General features: G+C 37.4%; 1 protein-coding gene across 3 annotated transcripts in view; it reads left to right on the forward strand.

Moving 5' to 3' along the window:
- USP25 (ubiquitin specific peptidase 25) overlaps positions 1 to 18588 on the forward strand; it is an 88111-nt gene extending 69523 nt beyond the window's left edge. For 2 of the 3 annotated variants that reach the window (XM_030234432.2, XM_050972870.1), the window contains 9 exons: positions 1137 to 1276; positions 3962 to 4075; positions 5841 to 5936; positions 9209 to 9387; positions 10146 to 10224; positions 12090 to 12169; positions 16534 to 16657; positions 17347 to 17542; positions 17992 to 18588. In XM_030234432.2, the coding sequence (XP_030090292.1) occupies positions 1137 to 1276; positions 3962 to 4075; positions 5841 to 5936; positions 9209 to 9387; positions 10146 to 10224; positions 12090 to 12169; positions 16534 to 16657; positions 17347 to 17542; positions 17992 to 18164 (1181 nt within the window). In that variant the 3' untranslated portion in view covers positions 18165 to 18588. The remainder of the gene's footprint in view (positions 1 to 1136; positions 1277 to 3961; positions 4076 to 5840; positions 5937 to 9208; positions 9388 to 10145; positions 10225 to 12089; positions 12170 to 16533; positions 16658 to 17346; positions 17543 to 17991) is intronic. The other variant, XM_030234431.2, reaches the window with a different exon arrangement.
- Positions 18589 to 18829: the final 241 nt, after the last annotated feature.

Consider the following 18829-nt stretch of genomic DNA (forward strand, 5'->3'; position numbering starts at 1 on the left):
GAGGACTTGACAGTTTGTAAATGATGTATTTCTTCTATTCAGGATGATTTCGTGTGAGACCTACATTCACATTTTAAATCAGAATAGCATTATATCTGAAGAGCAGAATAAAGTATTTAGTTCAGTGCACTGAATAGATTTAACAATAATGAGAGTAGAGCCTGCTTAAAAAATTACTGTGTGGCAATTAGGGTTTTAAAATTGTGGAAAAGATTCTGACCAGCAACTGTGAGGCCAATGCTTGTTGGAACCCAGCTAATAAGGACCACTGGCAATCTGATTATAAACCAGAGCTGCCAGGTTTTTGGTAATATTCACCTTTTGCTCCATTGCAGTAGGCTGTGTACATTATGTGAAAGATGACATGATGAATTTTCTGTCCAGATGTTCTTATTGCTGTATTTGAGTCCTAAAGATTGAGCATACATTTCTCATAGCTATGTGTGACTGCAAAATGAGTGTAAGAAGTGCAGGGATTTAATGGGATTGCTGTTTTGCATACTCTATGGAGAGTTGTTTCATCTTTTGTTATGTTTTGAGTTCACAAACACTTTGAGATTCATGCTTTTTCTTTTGTCAGTAATGGAAAGTACAAAGTTAATGTTTAGTCTGCCAAAATTTGGTTTCATCATGTAAGGAATATAAGACACTATTTATATTATATTTAATCAATTTATTACTCTCAAGTGGAGAGACTGAGGTCTCCCATAAGGCAGAAAAATATGTTGTGTTTATTATTTTACAAAGCAAAACTAGATCTTGCACTCAGGTGGCTGGAGGTCATTCCATATGTTGAGTCTGTATCCCAGAGAAACTCCAGCTAGAATCTCACCTTTGTTCTCAGTCATCCCTGATGATTGGTTGATGAATACCCCTCACTCCAGAGCCTTAATGGGTCTATAGACAGGACAGGTCTGTTGTTCCTAATACAAAATCAGGGATCCATCTATAGGGAAGTGTTTAAAATTAGCTGAGACACAGACTGGTGTAGAGTTGTATTTGTGAATTGTGTGACCTACCCTGCATTTTCTGTGTGCTTATCTTATCTATGAGACAGTGATCTAAATAAAACTAATCAATTTAAAATTCATGCTTATGTTAACACACAAAATTGTTGTCTTATTTCTGTCACTAAGTTCAAGCAGGAGAACCAGAGTATTTAGAGCAGCCATCAAGAACTGATATTTCAAAGCACTTAAAAGAAGATTCTGTACAAGCAATCAATAAAGCTTTAGCTGAACAAGAAGATAGAGGTCCAGAAGCTATAATGGATACGGTGAGGACATTTTAGAGCTTGAAATACTTCTTTTGCTTTTATTCTGCAAGTGAAAATGATACAAAAACTGATAAAAGGGTGTGAGTCTGGAAACTTTGAAGTGACAACTGCTTTTTCTTCAGGGACTGTCCATCACTAAAGCCCATCCAGAAACTGTGTGCAACAGTAATGGGTGTAGTGCAAAAAAAAAAAATTATAAGATAGGTGTTCTCTATGGGATTAAAATGCTTGTCAGGAGTACAGCATATTGTTCAAATTACAATCAGCTGTTTGTGCCCACCATCTTTTAAAAATGTTAGATGATTCCATGTATTTTTCAGGAGTAAACATCGACAGTCCACGTGAAAGACTTGGAAAATATTGCTTTAGACATTCAGGTTTTTATCTGGGAAATGTAAGAATATAATTGAGTTCCTTTGGCAGACCTGTGGAAGTTATTGTAGCTTTCAAAAATAAGGGTTTTTTCAACAGTATTTTGTAGCTTTAATGCAGATTTACAACTTGATGAAAATATTTTTTTGTGATTCATAGAATGCCTACAATAATTTAACATTTCTATAATCAATGTCGGGTGTTTGTTTTCACTTTCTACAAAGTATATAAGAGGAATGGGACATTAACTATTTTATAGGTTATTAAAGAAACTAATATTTGACATTTTCTTCTTTCAGCAAATACTTTTTTCTTCCCTCTAAGTATGTAGATAAATGACAAATGTGTTTGCCACAAAACTGTGTGCCATTAAAACAGCATCTGTCTTGGAACTATATCCATAAACGTACACTATAGCTTCCTTAGGCATCCCTAGTAACCACTTAGGGTATGAACAGTTCAGTTCTGTGCAAAATGCTTCCCAACATCAGGTGTGACTCCTCATTAAACAGAAGCAGTCTGGCCCCGGATACCTTGCAGTGTTTGAAAACTATGTGACAGCTTGTTGGCACCCTCTTGACTTGCTGTGTTTTGCACCCTTTCTGTGATGGCAGGAAGGCAGGGAAGCACACTTCCTCTGCTAAACTGGAATTGAAGCTAACAGGGAAACTCATCTAACTTTGGATGAGAAGATGCTCTGCCACTAAAGCCTTAGGCTGCTGCATATTGGCCTTTTCTGAGTTCTCAGAACAGCTTAGTTGGGAGGCTGTTTAATACGTGTTGCTGCAGCTGAAAAGGTGGCTGTGAAGATACCAGAATGCATGATAAAATGTCTTTCATAAGGCTGTCCTCCTTCCAGGTTTGTGGACAACATCCCAGTGGAATGTGAAAGAATCTTAGACTTTTTTCACTTGATCAAGTGTTGTAGTTCAGGACAATGGCACTTGGCACAGTGGTCAGCCTTAGGACTTCACATGACTGTGGCTGAGGAACACCATGATCTGTTTAATGAGACAAAAGAAAAAACCAAACCGTGCAAACATTATTTAGAAACAAATGTAGGTCAACTTCTAGTTAATCTGAAGGTACTCTGATAACATTTAAAAGCAGTTCTCTGTATCCCCAAATTTCACTTCTGCAGAATTGTGCTTCCTTCTTAGTGTATCAGCATGCTTTTTAATTATTCTGCTTCCATGTGCGTTGAGACATGCAGGCATATATTCCATGACTTCCCTTTTTGTTTGTCCATTTCTAAAAGAAGGAAAGCAAACATCAGCACATGTAACATGATTGTAGGTTACTCACCACGCGTTCATTTTTTTCCATTTTATGCCTTTTGTCCTTTTTTTATGCCTTCTGATTGCACAGCCCTCCTTTGTATTTATACAGTGTGAGGTGTAAATAGATGTTGTGTTTTTGGAATCTTTGTGAAAAGGTGAGGCTATTGTTACAGAACAAGTAGCACAGCACATGGCCATTGCTTGGATTACAGTCAAGGTTTAAGTTCTGCAAATGTTTCAAACTGCCTGTTATTCAGGGATAGACCATAGAAGCCAATATTTGTCTCTGTTGTTCTTTAAAACTTAGTTTAACTTACCAAGAATTTTAGTAACTACGGTAGTCTCCTCCTGATTTTCTATTTAATCACGCTTCTTAAAAATAATCCAGTTTAATGTAATGCTCCTTTAAATGTTGTTTAAAAGGCTTTTTTTGTACTTTTTTTCTCTCCTAGGCCTTGGGAAATGTTAGCTTTCACTATCCTTTAGTGTGACTTTATCAGGTATTTCAAATATGAAGTATCTGACCTGGCCTTCTTCAAGGCCAGACTGGATGGGTCCCTGAGCAACCTGATCTAGTGGGTGGCATCTTTAAGACTAGATGATCTTTGAGGTCCCTTCCTAAACTAATCTGATATTTTATGATACACTTAGTAATTTTGGGGTGAAATGTACAAAAAATGGTGGTTACAGAGTCATCCTTTGCCAAGCGACTTAAATTTGTAATGGATATTAGAGTTGTAATACTGGTATACTAACCTGTAAAGATAGAATTAGTGAATAAAGTACAAATTAAATAATTTCAGTAATTATGGCTTAATTTTAAAATGTGCTGCTTAAAAATTATAATTATTAATTATATTCTCTAACTAGATACAGCTTCTGAATTTTTTCACAATTTAAGCAATGAACATCGTTGTACTAGATCAGCCTGTCAGTTTGCATCTCTCCATAATTTTATTGTATTTTCTGATAATGATTATGATTATTCTTTTTTTTCCCCCAAGCATGTACTGATAATGGTTTTCTTCTGCAGAGCTCTGATAATGCCCCAGCTCAAGCAGCTCCTACCCAGCGAGTGGTAGAGGTGGCGATCCCCGATGTGGGGACTTTTGTGATTGAGTCAGAGGAGGGGGGTTATGACGATGAGGTACCTCGGATTGCACTTGTGTGCACCGCTCCTCCTCGGTGCTTCCTTGTGCTGCCTGATGAGAATTTTTGGCATGTTTGCACACTGTGACACCTAACAGATTTCTGCAAAACTAAATGCTTAGCGATTTGTGATCTTTAACAATGTCATAGTTTGCCGTGAAATACGGAAGGAGAGCACTACAAGCTCTTAATTGGGCACGGTTTGCATGCTGCCTTTTACACTGGAGGTGTATCTGTCTCTTCAACTGTGGAGGTTGAATGTTTGTGTTAGGCCAGGTAACCTTCAAAATGCTGGTGATAAGACTGCACACTGCTGCATTATTTAAAAAGGGACAGGACACTGAGAAATGTTCTTAATGTTTGTGCTTTCTTGTCAGTCCAGTAAAGTCTGATCTCTTACTTGTCAAGGTTAAGCTCTTCAGGCTTTGGGGATTAAATTAGCCATGGAAATAACCTGCAAATGATATGGCTGGTAGAACTGAATCTTGTGAATATCAAAAAATAATTCAGACTCGTGGTGGTACATGTAATTGCTACTTCTTGAGGAATAATTGAGGGGCCTGTTGTTTTCCTGAGGAGCATTTTTTTTTTGCTGCCCAGTTTCAGCAGTAGAAAACAACACTGCCAGTCATCAAACTGCCCTGCTTTGTCACTGCTTACTCTGTGTTTGTTTTGGGTGGGACTAGAGTTGGTGCAGCCCATATTCTCAGGGCTCTAAACATGGGTTCTTGGGGAGCTTTAGCTTCCCTAGGCAAATAGATATTTCAGGTCATTGTGCCCTGGAAGTGTGATCAGTTATAACTGGGAGGATGGGGTGGGGAATAAAATGGTTTAATTGACATTGTCACACTGAGTTTAGCTTCTCACAGATGTGCAGTCTCCACCTTGAAAGAAATGCAGATTTAACCTCATATAATTACCTGCTTGTTTGTTTTTCCTTTTGTCTCTATGCCATTGTCTTTCTAGAGGGTAACTTTCTTGCCTATGTCTTTATTCATTTTGTGAGTGTATTCACGTTTTAAAATGTTTTTATGTGTGGGAGACTCACAGGGAGTTTAAGATCCTTCATCATTTGTTGCTGTGCCACCAATACCTTGGGCAGGGAGGGAGTGTTTTCCTTTGCTTACAGATGAAAAAGGAGAAAGGCTTTTCTGAGTAGCTTGGATGTATCAAATTGTGTGTAACTGATGTGGATAGCAGTGAGAGATGTCTTGTGTTTGGCTTCATGTTTCTTAATTGTTTTGTGTTTGATGTTTAAGAAATTGTCTGCAGATGTTTCAGGGATTGATTGCATTTGCAGCAGTGAGTCTCTTATTTTGACCTTGAAATATGCATAAAACACACGTGGCTTTAGTGCAGTATATCTCAAGTGTGACTGGATGATTTTTCTACTTGAAACTTTTTTTTTAATCTTTTGATGGCCACGGGTAGCACTTATTCAGTGTGCAGTTTCTGCTTGATACTAATGCTGAACTGTGCATGTTCCTTTCCTGGGAAGTTTGGTCCATGTAACTTTTTTGACACAGATTTTTTTCCTTTTTTTTTTCGTAAGATTCCTTTAATGTTGTTACAGTAAAACTATATAAACACATGCCATGATTTGATTTGCAGAATATGCTCACCAGATCTGTATTGAAGTGTGCCATATCAATGTATGCATGCATTAGGTTGCTTTTTCATTTTGCATGAGACTAAAGGCGTATTGAATTTAGTCATTAAAATATTAATCATTTAAAACTTTTACCTTAAATCCCTTGTGGCAGGTCATGCTGACCCCGAACATGCAAGGTATTATCATGGCTATAGGTAAAGCCAGGAATGTTTATGACAGGTGTGGGCCAGAAGCAGGGTTCTTTAAGGTACAACTAACATTTTCAACTTTTTGTCCTCTGACTTTTCCTGTTAGATATGCTACTCCCTCTACCCCTTTCTGTATATAAAGTCTTTTCCAGCATTTATACATGCTTGTCTTTATCAGTCCCTTATTTAGATGTTTATCCCTTGAAATATACAGATATTTGCCCTGTTGATGTCAGCAGCTCATAGACCTTTCTCCATTTTAGCTTTTTAGTAATAGAAGTGAGTAACATATTAGTAATATGAAATCTAGATGTGTAATCAACAAAAATATGTTTTTTTTCTCCTGTTAGTAATAAAACCCATGCCTTTGCTAGACTGTGGGACATAAGGATTTTTTTTTACCCCGGGATTTTTAGTCATTTGTTGTTTATTTCAAAGAGATTTTCTTGGTTTGTACTCTTTAAAAGATTTTTAATAATTTTAAATTGCTTGCTTTTGTGTAACTGCATGAATGTCAATACTATTTATTTGAGCACTGTTTTATTACTGGGAATTAGACATTAGGCTTTTTATGGTGATTAGTCTTCACTGTGACATCAGATTTAGGAATGTGTTCATTTTCCTAAATACACAAGCTTCTGAGCACCTTTAGCTCCTGGCCTTTTGAATTTTCAGGGTATTAGAAAGGGAGTTGCTTTGACATGATGTAAAGTGTAAAATCCTCTCAAAGAAGTTTCTTGCTTGTTATTGAGTAGCAGTCTGTTTTCTTCTTAATTGTTATGCTGTAGAGGAAATTCTAAAGCCACAAAACCCCCAAACAAGCAACAAACAAACAAAAACCCCTAACATCACCAACATAAAGCTCTGCAGCCCCTTGGTAAGGAAATTGAAACCTCCTGGATTGGTTTCTTGGTTTGTCTGTGTGGTTGTTTGACATGGGTTTTTAGAGAAGGGTTATAACCATAATGTGTATGCTGGGCTGTCTCTGTTAACTGTGCCTGATCTCAGGGAAGGGAGAGACATCTGCCACAGCCTCTGTTCAGTGAAACTGGGTTTGCTTGGGATTCAATGTTGGTTACTTTTGTATTTTCAAATTTATTAATGAAAATATGTAAAGTGTTTTTCAAGTAAAAAAAAAAAAAATCCTAATTTGATCAAATCACTCCTTGATTTGAACCAGAAAGTTCAATTATATCTAATTATATTTTTTAATATGAAGGGTGTTTTGATAATTTTAAAACAGAAAATTACTTCAAAATAAAACTCTATTTAATCTTTGGAGTTATCAAAACAATGCTCAGTTGAAATGATTTTGTCTTTAATTTTAAGTCTTTAAACATTTAGGCTTTACAGGGGCAGAATGTCTTTGAGTGAGAAAATGTTTTGACATAAAGTAGAAAACTTTCCTTACTCATTTTCTGATGAGTTGTGTTTGTAATAGCTTAGAAGAGGTGAAATATGGTTCATTTTGAAGGAATACCTCAGTATGAATGGATGCAGATGAGGTGGGGTTGTTTTGGGAGCAAAATTTTTAGTTTGGGACACATCAGATGAAATCTCACTTTTTCCCATAACTTACTATAAAAGCTTCTATGATGTCTGTTACTACTCTTGCTGTGTTCCTTTATGTGTTTGTTTTTGATGAAATTACTGTTTCCAAAAAACTGGGGGGGTTCTGTATCTTTGTTTTAATATTACTCAGGTGAAACTCCATTGGTGTGGGTCATTGTTACAGCAAAGGTTCCACTCCCCTTCTAGACCTCAGGTTTAAGACATGACTAACATTCAGATATTTCTTGGTCAGTCATGTCTTCCAATCATTGTTTAATCTTTATAGACAAGTTATTGCAGAATGTTTCCTTTAAGATGTTTGTTATCCTTAGTCAGAAAATGAAAGCATATAGTACTTTTTTCTACTGTCCCTTTTTTTTGTGTAGAGAAATAGTGGTTTTTTCTTTTTGTTAAAGATTTCTGGATCTGACATTATTTTAAAATTATTGTAAAAGTATAGGGTTTGTGTTGCATTTTTCCTACTTCTAAGAAATTCTATGAAAAATTAAATGTCTAAAGCAGTTTATTTTTGCTTCCTCAATAAACAAGGTTTAGTTGTTAGCCATGTTGACTTTCTAATGGTGGAACTTCTGATGTAAGCTAATCAAAACTCTGTAGCTTTTGGCATTTATGATGCTGTCCTAAACATCCTTTTTAATGGTAATGCAAATCATGAGTATTTAAAGATATCGATGCAGAAAATTCTCCTAAGTCTTAAAGGTCTCCACGTGCTCTGTAAAACTGTATGATTATTACCCTACATGTTTAGTCCTGAAACAAAATGTGTTATTAGCAGAGGATGGGAGCCCAAATTTCTGTTAGTTAAATTTCAGGTATTACAGCATAAAGACACTTGAAATACTGAGCAGGGGTTTTTTGGTGGTTTTTTTTTTTTTTTTGACTGCTTTGATGCTTTGATGCTTTATTTTATGCATACGTTGTATTGAAACTTTGCTAATGTGTTAGGAAACCATCTGGTAACCTCCTTGTTTTCAGAGGGAAATTATGGAATGTGTGTTAACATTTGTCACCATTTTTCTAATTCCTTTTCTTGTTGCTCCTGTTTATGCTGTATAGTGTTAGTGAATAAAATCTAATGAACATATCAAATGGGGTTCATTAAAATCTAATGTGCTGGCAAAGCTGGAAAAGTAAATTACTCTGGCCTTTAAAATTTCTCTAAATTATTCAGGGAGGGCTATATCCTGCCCTATAGGGCAGTACTGTTCATATTGAATTATTATTTTCTTCAAAAATCCTATCAATTGTTTTTCATTGAAGTACATATTTCATGCCACTTAGTATTTTCCAAATAATACACGTTCACTAAACTTCCTGTAGGGTATTTTTTTATTCATGTCTTTGCATTTAACCATGTATTAGAGGTACTTTTTTACCTTATGAGACTTCATAAAATTTCTTAAGGTCAAGTGTCTGAAATCTTATACTTGTCTTGGGCTTAAAGAAACCTCTCTAAGGATTGGATAAATCATCTCTCAGGGAGACATAGCACAGGATTGGAACTACTTTTGAAGGGAAGGTTTACTGGGGTCTTTGTCAGGCTTAACTGGTGAGAGGGAGTACCAACTTGACAATTTATCTGTGGGGATTTTTTTATTTTCTTTTTAAAAGTATAGTTTAGACTTTTTAAAAGGATGGTCTGTGGAACTGTTAAAAATTTTTATAGGTAAAATGTTATGGCACATAAAGTATCTTGTGTCTGTGATGTTTGAGTTAAAAGCCAGAAGGAATAATGTCTATTTTTTTTTTTATTATGTAGGCAATTAAGTTGGAGTACACACGTCTGCTAAAATTAGCCCAGGAAGATCCACCACCTGAATGTGATTATCGTTTGCGTCATGCAATTGTTTACTTCATCCAAAACCAGGCACCAAAGAAGATAATTGAGAGGACATTACTGGAGCAGTTTGGAGATCACAATCTCAGCTTTGATGAAAGGTAATAAGATCTGCACGTCTCATTTCCTGTGTTCATGAATGTTCTCTGATGTGTGGAAACACCCCTTCATATTTGGCTGGTGTGTTTGGCTTTATCTCCTAGTTAATAGCTTGCACACGGACATTGTAAAACAAATCATCTTTATAAAAATCCCTGCTAAAAGACTAATCAAGAAGTTGTGTTTCTACTCATCTAAAATAAGTAGAAATGCTCATTGTTGTTCATCATTTTGCACATAGTTTTCTGTACTTTCTTTCACTGTGTTTTCTTACTGCCCTGAAAGCCAGTAGAAGAGAGCAAAGTCTTTCCAACTGGGTGAGTGACTGACTCAAGAGCAAGACTATGTCTCTCTTCCACTCAAAATTTCATCTACTAACTTATATAAGTAGGTAAATTAAAAGTTAGAAAACAGCCTGATTTCTATCTTCTAAACTTCTGCAAAGTAATTGTCAGGGAGTTTCAAACTATCTGAAATTTAAAATTAAAAGCAAGACTGAGCAATGTGGCAATTTAGTGAAATAGAAGAAATAATCCTTTAAATAGCACAGGCTTCCATCATGCATACTTTAAAAGTGTGCCCTCTCCTGCTGATTATACCATGCATAATAAAATGTACATTTTCCAAGGCGTTTTCATACTGGTTTGCATAAGGCTGTAGCTCATACTGTTTAAGGCTTCTGTATTTATTTGTAAGGATAATAAGATACTCTGTGAATTTCCAGTAATATTTAATGATTTTTTCTTTTGTTTGTTGTAAGGTGCCGTAACATAATGAAGGTTGCTCAAGCCAAACTTGAAATGATAAAGCCAGATGAAGTAAACATGGAAGAATATGAGGTCAGTCTTTCTTATGCTTTAAATTAAGTTGTAATGTGAAATAGTTATTAGTAAAGCTGAATTCTGTCTTCACAAATTTCTTCTTGTCTCAGACTGAGAAGTTAAAACTGGCTTTTTATTTAAAGCCCTTATTTGTCTAAAGGCTGCTCTTGAGCTAAAGCTGTTTTTTCCACATCTGTAATTCCAGTGTTTGAGTCATTAATAAGTGTCAGGTTGGAATCTGTCCTTACTTTGTTAACAAGTCTTGACGTCACTAACAATATTTTGTAATTTGTCACCACATGGGCCACATGGCTTTTTCTAGGCAGCTGGCAAGGAAGGAGGAGACTGGTCTGTGCCCAGCCTTGCTCATCTTGAGAGCTGCATAGCAGGCACAGTCCCATTTGTGCTTCTCCTCCAGCTATCTCTGCAGCTACTATTCCCATTTTCTTATGAGCAGCAGATTCTTTTCGTTGCTGAGACCATGCCTAAGCAGCTTATTCATTTAATTTCTCACCTGGAGCTTTTTCCTGTTAAGTGAACCAGGAGTCACTTGGTATAAATGTTTTTTTTTCCTCCTGTGCTGTTTAGAAACAGCACAGGAGGAAAAAAACTTGGAGGGAAAGTGAGAGTGAATATTGAACATTAAAGAATTGTGACTAATAGCTGCAAAAATAATTAATCTCACATTTAAAGCTAAGCCTGTAGCTGATTTTCCAGCAACAGTTTCAAGTCTGAGTAATACTGTTCATGAAGACACTTTAACAGTGGGTATTTATGTCCTGGGCAGATTCCAGTGCACCACCTGTACCTCCTTGTTGTGTTGGTAGGTCCAACAACTTGATTAGGAGGGTAATTGGGAGTAATCTTTCCCTCACAAATCCAATGAAAAACATTTTAATTTCCACTTCTCATTACCAGGTTTAGGACCTACAGTAGATACTACTGCATTACAGTTTGCCTCCCTAGTCACCGATAGGGAGGGACCCTCAGAGGGGTATTTTAATTGCATTTTCTTGGCTGTGCAGGGCTCAGTGTTTTACCATTTTCTGAATGATGCTGCACAAAGAGAACAAAAAATTCTGGACTTAGCCCCACTCCCCACTCTTAGAGCTGTCTTCTGTTCCTCTGCAGAAAATTGCCCCTTTTTTAGCTTCTGCAATAGGTAGTTGGGGGTTTCTCCATCAATTGTGTCAGTCCAGTATAGTGAGCTGGCATTTTATGGCTGTTTTCTCAAGCTCTTTCTGTTGAATCTGCTAGTAGCTGTGTCTTATGGTCTTCTGCCCCCTAATTTATCTTTAATGCTCAATTGAAAGTCAGCACTTAACCCTCTGTAAAGAAAGTGCCTTTCTCACCTGGAGCATTTACCTGTAAAGTGAACCAGGAGTCACTTGGTATAAATGGTGATGCAGTCAGATAAATGTTCTGCTTCAGCAAGAGCATCTCATCAGAGTTGCATTTGTGGTTTTTTTAGCACTTCCCATGTAAAGTGTTCAGGCTTTTTCTATGTCATTCTTGTATTGAAAATTAAGCTTAATATCTGGCATATGAAAAAGCTTTCCAACACTTCCTGAGTAATACAGGGAAAAAAAACCAAGATCTTGTATAATTTTACCTGTGGTTCTCCAAAGATGCTTTGTGTTCCTTTCAAATGGTAAGAGGTTCTGTAACAATAATCTCATCTAGAATTATTTGACATTTAAAAATTTTCTTTTTATTGAGGGAAGGATGGATTCTGGTGGACTTCCCTCATATGCAAGCCCACTGGTATCCTTAGTACTTACTGTGACTGGACACTAAATTTAACTGGAGGGGGGTATGTGTTTAAAAAGAAGTTATAGTTCATTTTTATGGATGAATTTCTATTTACTCTTTCTTACATGCAGAGATGGCATCAAGACTATAGACATTTCAGGGAAACAACCATGTTTCTCATGGTAGGATTGGAGTTTTTCCAAAAAAAGAGGTAAGTGGTAGCATAGAACTCAAATGTAGTGGAACAATGTGAAAGCAAAATGTAATATTGATAAGTAAAGCTGTTTTCTAAATTAAGAAGTGTTTAATTTCCATTTCCAATTTTTTATACAAGCCATGGGTTCTTTACAGAGCCCCTTCCACAAGCACCCCTATTCTTCCTTCTCCTATTCTTAAGTGCTCTGGGTGTCACTCTGTGCACATACATTTATCTGCTTTCATTAGCAGACACAATTAGTCAGTCTGTGTCTTTCCTGCTTTTTGGCTGGGTCTTCCCACTGAAGCACTTTTACCTTCTGCATTAGTCTGAGCCAAAACCTATGGTGGCCTTTAAAGGTCAGGAAAACAGAACATATTTGAGTAAAACTGTCATGCATAGCTGTCATAGTTGTAGCTGATTGTCCTTAACTCTATGGTGATTCATTCCCTTCTCTTTTTGAACCAAGTCAGAAATTGTGGCTGTATAAAATGGGTGACATTTATGTACTTAATTCAGAACAGCTCCTATTTATTCTGATCTACACATGCAACAAGAATGGTGATTACAGTATAAATGTAGTCAATCACTGATTTTTCGTGTATTAAACAATAGGTAGGGAAATTTGTAGCGGGAGTCAAATTTAATTCTTTGTCTCTTTGTGGAGTAGTAAATTGCTCCATATTTCTCATCTTATATCTTCACAAAAAAGAAAGGCCCCAAACAATACAGGAAAATTGATTGCAAAAGACACAGACTTGCCTTTGTGACAGGATACCTCTTTTTATACAGATTAACACCATGAGCCCAGAGTCTTGGGTTGTCTTCAGGTTACCACCATGTAATAAATAGTACATTTACTAATAATCTAAATTGAAATGTGCTACACTATTGGTCTTAAACAGTATGTGTACAAATGTTAGTCAGAAGATTGCCTGGCTTATTTGAAGTCTGGTGTTGCTTCATTCTTTAAAGAGGCAAAAATGTTACAGGCATTGGTGTGGTTTATAGGAACCCCTTCATGCATTCTCTGAGATTACAGCTCGGGTGAAACAGCTTGAAGTTCTTTGGCACTGGGACTCCAGAGTGGCACCTTCAATTCCTTCTTGCCATGACATATTCTGGTTATGCCGTGGAGGAGAGAGGGAAGCAGAGGTTTCTGCTATGTGCTAAATGACTTTCTCCACTATTTACAATAACAGGGTGAGGTGTTTGTTAGAAAGAACTTTCATAATTTAAAAAACAAGCCTATTATCACCACCGTGATAATACTTACACTCTAATATGGGTCAGAAATAAAAGGTACCATTTCAGAAGTGCTTAATGAAGTTTCTGATACAAAGATAGTAGGACTAAAGTATAGTTAGTGGATGAGTGAGATCTGGCTATCCAGTGACCTGCTCCAAAGGCTTCTTGTGCAAATACATATCTGTGTTTCAGCTTCAGGTTCCCAAAGGTTTCAGAGATTTACAGAGATTCCCACCTTGCACACTTAGGAGAGCAATAGTGCCATCCTTATGCTGGAAACAAGACTAAACTGCTGATCCCTGTCAGTTCATTCAACACTAAAATCATAAAAACATAACTTTGAAAATATTCATGAAAGGATAGACTTTCATAAAAGAAATATGATCTTCATTAGTAGGACTGTTTTGAGGCTTTTCCCCCCCCACAAACCCACCTTTCTGTTGACAAACTTTTCTTAGATTCAAAACCATTGAATGATAACCTAGCAGCACTTGATGTCTTGATGGAGCAAAAAGTCAACTTTTATTCAAGCAGTATTTATTTCTTTAATTGTAATGTGCTGAACAAACACAGAAATCAACATTAGTTTGGTCTATCTTTTTCATGCCTGCTTTCAATGGTCACTTGTCATCCCTGATGATGGGGGACAAGGCCTACTTTTCACTGCAGGTGGAGAATTAAGGGGTCTTTCAGGCAGTTCTCCTCTGACTTTAGTGTGGAGCAGTAACCTACTTTGGCTGAGATGAACTCAGGCAGCTAATGAGCCTTGGTAGGAGTTTTGCCTGCAGCTCACTCTTGTGGCAGCATCTTAAAAGTGAACAAACTATGCTTTACCAGTTGCCTTTTAAGTTTCTTGGAAAGCCAGTACAGCTTTTCAGTTTTGACTGAAATGCCTTTTTCAAAGCAGTGCTAAGATGTTCTGTGTCTTTTCCAATGCCTCAACCTAGTGAGCTCCAGAATTTTGTGAGCAGCTTCAGTGATTTTAGGTTTAGTCTGCACACACTTGAACTTATGTGCAGTTCAGCTGTGAGAAAGCAGAAAGCCAACCATGTCCTGGGCTCATCCAGAGCCCCGTGGGCAGCAGGGCAGGGAGGGGATTCTGCCCCTCTGCCCCTCTGCTGAGAGCCCACCTGCAGGGCTGCATCCAGCTCTGGGCTCCCAGCACAGCAAGGACAGGGACCTGCTGGAGCCAGGCCAGAGGAGGCACCAAGGTGATCAGAGGGGTGGAGCACCTGCCCAGTCAAGACAGGATGAGAAAGTTGGGGCTGTTCAGCCTGAAGGAAGAGAAGGTTGCATGGAAACCTGAAAGCAACCTGGGAGTATCTGAAAGGAGCCTACAAGAAAGATGGAGACCTTTTACAGAAGCATGGAATGACAGGACAAGGGGGAATGGCTTCAAACTTGCAGAGAGGAGGTTTGGATTAGTTATCAGGAAGAAATTCCTTACACTAAGGGTGGTGAGGCACTGCAACAGGATGCCTGGAGAAGCTGTGGCTGCCCCATCCCTGGAAACGTTCAAGGCCAGGCTGGGTGGGGCTTTGTGCAGCCTCGTCTAGTGGAAGGTGTCCCCCTGCCCATGGCCTTCAACCCAGGCCACCCTATGATTCTATGGATCTGTTTTGCTAATTTTACTGTAGTCCCTTCCTCAGACCCAAGATATATAAGGAGTCTGATCTTAGATATACAGTCATCATAATCTAAAATAACTTACCTTGGTGTTAAATGGCACCACAGTTGTTTCAGGAAAGGGTGAGGGAAGGAGTAAGAAGAGGGTGACTGGAAATAATTACCACCACTGAGTTTTAATTTGCATCAACGGAGCTATTGACACTGTAGCTTCAACCTGCAGTTTCACAAAAAACTGAACTAAGAATGGGAGAAGGTCCACCCCCTCTAGCTTTATAAAAACCAGCAGTTTCAGGTCTTGTAATCATCTTTTCTTACCCTTTTCTCCTGCATTAAATTTCCAGCTGTCTGGTCAGTTTAATTGGTAACCAGTGGTATGAAGAGCTTTTATGGCTAGGAAAAATGGACTTCAAGTAGCCTTTTCCCTTATTTTTATATTGTCTCATTGGGAGGTATTACCTTACATCTTGAGTTATTTACTTTGGAAAACTCTTGACTCAGAGTATTCAGATATGCTCTGTGTGTCCACATAATTTTTAGCCTCTTTCAGTAGCTTGGTAGTTGGTTTTGGTAGTTTCAGCTTGGCACACGAGCTCATACTCTCATCAGGAAGGAGAGCACAATTTCATGTTCCTTTAACCACTCCCTTAGGAAATTTCTCTTCCTATTTTTTTTTTATTTTTTGAGTAAAAATGAGATATCAAACTGCCTGTTTTTAGGGTAGCTACCAGAACTGCTTTCAGTGCTTGTCTGTCATAACTGGGTCTTTGTAAATCAGAGAGTCAGCCATTTCAGGTGTTTGCAGGAGATGATGTGCAGCAGTATGAGGGGAGATTGTTCATCTGTGCGTGAAGGGATCTCTGTCAATTACTAACTGATAGGTTCTTGGGTGCTCTTTTATTCCTTCTCTACCAATTAGCCTTGCATTTATCTTCTGCATTCAGATTAAAGACAGAAATATCAACAGTCTGACAGCACTTCTGCTGTTGAAATGCTCTGATGGCTTCTTCCATCACATTAGATTTCAAGTAACTTGGAAGAGCTTTAAATTAGTAAAGCTTAAAAATTCACAGTTTTTGTTATAGAAATAAGGCGACAGCTTTAAATCTTATTTGCTGAGGTGTAGAATGCTATCAAGATATTCATGGCAATGGAAACTCAAATCCAATGTGACATAAATTCAGTCAGGAAAAATTAAGTTTTCATAGATACTCAAGGCCAATCTAAAGTTGTTTTTGAAGTGAGTGAAATGATAACTGTTGGTTTCAGTGAGCTTTGGATCAGACATTGTTTGTAATGATCTAACATAATTATAAAATAATTTATTCTAGTGTGTGTAAAAGACAAAATTGGATGGTTAAAAAAAAAATTATGAAGAGATTGGTGGGAAGGGGTGGACTTGCTATCCAGCAAGTGGAGTTACTTGTCCTTGGAGGAACAAGTAGTTACCTTGAGGGAGGTGGTATGTGGATGTTGCACCTAATGCTTTTGTTTCTTCACTTCAGTTACATGGAAGCCTTGCTCTACCTTATCTATGCTTACCAGAATAACAAAGAACTCTTGTCCAAAGGCCCCTACAGAGGGCACGACGAAGAGCTGATATCTCACTACAGACGAGAATGTTTGCTAGTAAGTGAAGGGGGAACTATGTGTCTCAAAATGTTAAGTTTGCTGCATAGCTCTAATAAAATTATTTAATAGAAAAGTGTTGCCATCATGTACAACAAATGTCAAACCTCCCTGCATTAGTAATTTAATACTGAGGCTGTAAGAGGAAAAAAAAAAAAGCAAAATTTAAAAAGAAAACATTATTCCCCCCATTTTTGTGAATAGCCAACAATTTTCTTTATGATTATAGTGGGCTCACTGCGGTCCTGTCTGGGCTGGGTGGGAGCAGTGGTTGACAGAGCTGGTGAGCAGACTCACCCTGCTGCCATGGTTTGACAAAGGAGACAAATATTGGGAAAGACATCAGCAATAATGCCTTGCCTGAAACAAGGGATTTTTTCCTTTTTATGTCACTTTTAACAATAGTGAAAAAATAAAAGCTGGTGATAGAATCTTAGTCTTAACAAAACAGCTGCAAAATTGGAGTTGGCAGGTATGAAATGAAGTGGCTTGAGGAACAGCACAAGTTCAAGTGGATTAGTACAGCATATGCATTGTGGAGTAAATATTAAAATACAGCTGTAGGTAATAAAAACTGCCAGGTAATTCTGTAGGAAGACTGTGCTTTAAAACAAACTGATTATGATGCATGGTAGACTGTGAAATGCTGTGTACTTAAAGGCTTTCCTTTTTTGTGGTGGCTTCTGAAGAAACTAAATGAACATGCTGCAGCACTGTTTGAATCGGGAGACGATCAGGAAGTAAATAATGGCCTGATCATAATGAACGAGCTGATTGTCCCGTGTTTGCCATTACTACTGGTGGATGAAATGGAAGAGAAAGATATTGTTGCTGTGGAAGATATGAGGAACCGTTGGTGTTCCTATCTTGGACAAGAAATGGAACGTAAGTCATTTATTATTAAGATAAAAGGCCCTTGTGCACCTTTTTTTATGAGTATGATGTTTTCAATATCTGGAATTAAACCTGTATCTTTTTTGCCTTGGTAATGTTTTTGAGCTACCTTGACTTTTGAATAATTCTGTACACATTTAAATAAAAGATTTTTCTTTGTGTTGCACTGAGGTATCAGGCTGTAAAGGAAACATGCTTTTTGAATGGGAAAACATTTGTGGTGTTAGACTATGTCAAGGGGAGTTTATGTCAACAACTTACAAGGAAATTGGTATGTTCTAGTTATTGCTTGGTAGGTCTAAAGAATCTGAATTATTCCAAGTGAAACTCCTCTTCCTCTACCCACTAATTTAAAAAAAAAGTCAACACTGGGCAGAAAAAGGACAATTCTACATGTGGACAATAAATGCTTATGTTTGTTTTTCTGGTTTGATTTGCAGCCAACTTGCAAGAAAAACTGACAGATTTCCTGCCAAAACTGCTAGATTGTTCTACAGAGATTAAAGGTTTCAATGACCCGCCAAAGTTACCCTCCTACTCCACACATGAACTGTGTGAAAGATATGCCCGAATCATGTTGTCACTCAGTCGAACTCCAGCCGATGGAAGATAAATTCTGCAGACCTTCCTAAGCACATTGTATAAACTTTTTTAGTTCTTAAACCTTGCCTTCCTGTCACAGGGTTTGCTTGTTGCTGCTATAGTTTTTAACTTTTTTATTTTAATAACTGCAAAAGAGAAATGACTGTACAAACTTTAGCCAGACTGCAAACGATTAAAGCTGAGAATCGCATGGCGCTCAGTCGTTTCAACCAGAATTGATGCAACATGCAAGTCTGATCATTATGGCAAAACTGCTTTTTTGCCATTTATCTGTTACAGTATTACTTTGCTTTTATCTTAAGATCCTTTACTTTATCAACAGCTGTCTGGATCATTTTGTGACTGCAACTACTTTAAGTGTCCAGTGCTGTGTAAATACATGGTACTTGGTAGCTTGTAAATGAAAAGAAAGAATAAAGTTTTATTTATGGCTACTTCTGTGTTTGCAAGCAGATACCTTGTATATTATTGTAAAATACGGGTATTTTTAGAAGAGATACAGTCTATTGATGGGTTACTCAATTTTATAGACAAGGTTCTTTAGGATTTATGGCCAGTTTCCTTTCAGGTACTCAGAGATTACTGTATGTGAATATATTGAAAAACTGTCACAGTATTATACACAATGGTGTTTTGTATATTCTTCACTGGTCTGTTTGATACTGCACCTGAGCA

Source organism: Serinus canaria, chromosome 1 (genome assembly GCF_022539315.1).
Source record: "Serinus canaria isolate serCan28SL12 chromosome 1, serCan2020, whole genome shotgun sequence".
Taxonomy (NCBI): domain Eukaryota; kingdom Metazoa; phylum Chordata; class Aves; order Passeriformes; family Fringillidae; genus Serinus; species Serinus canaria.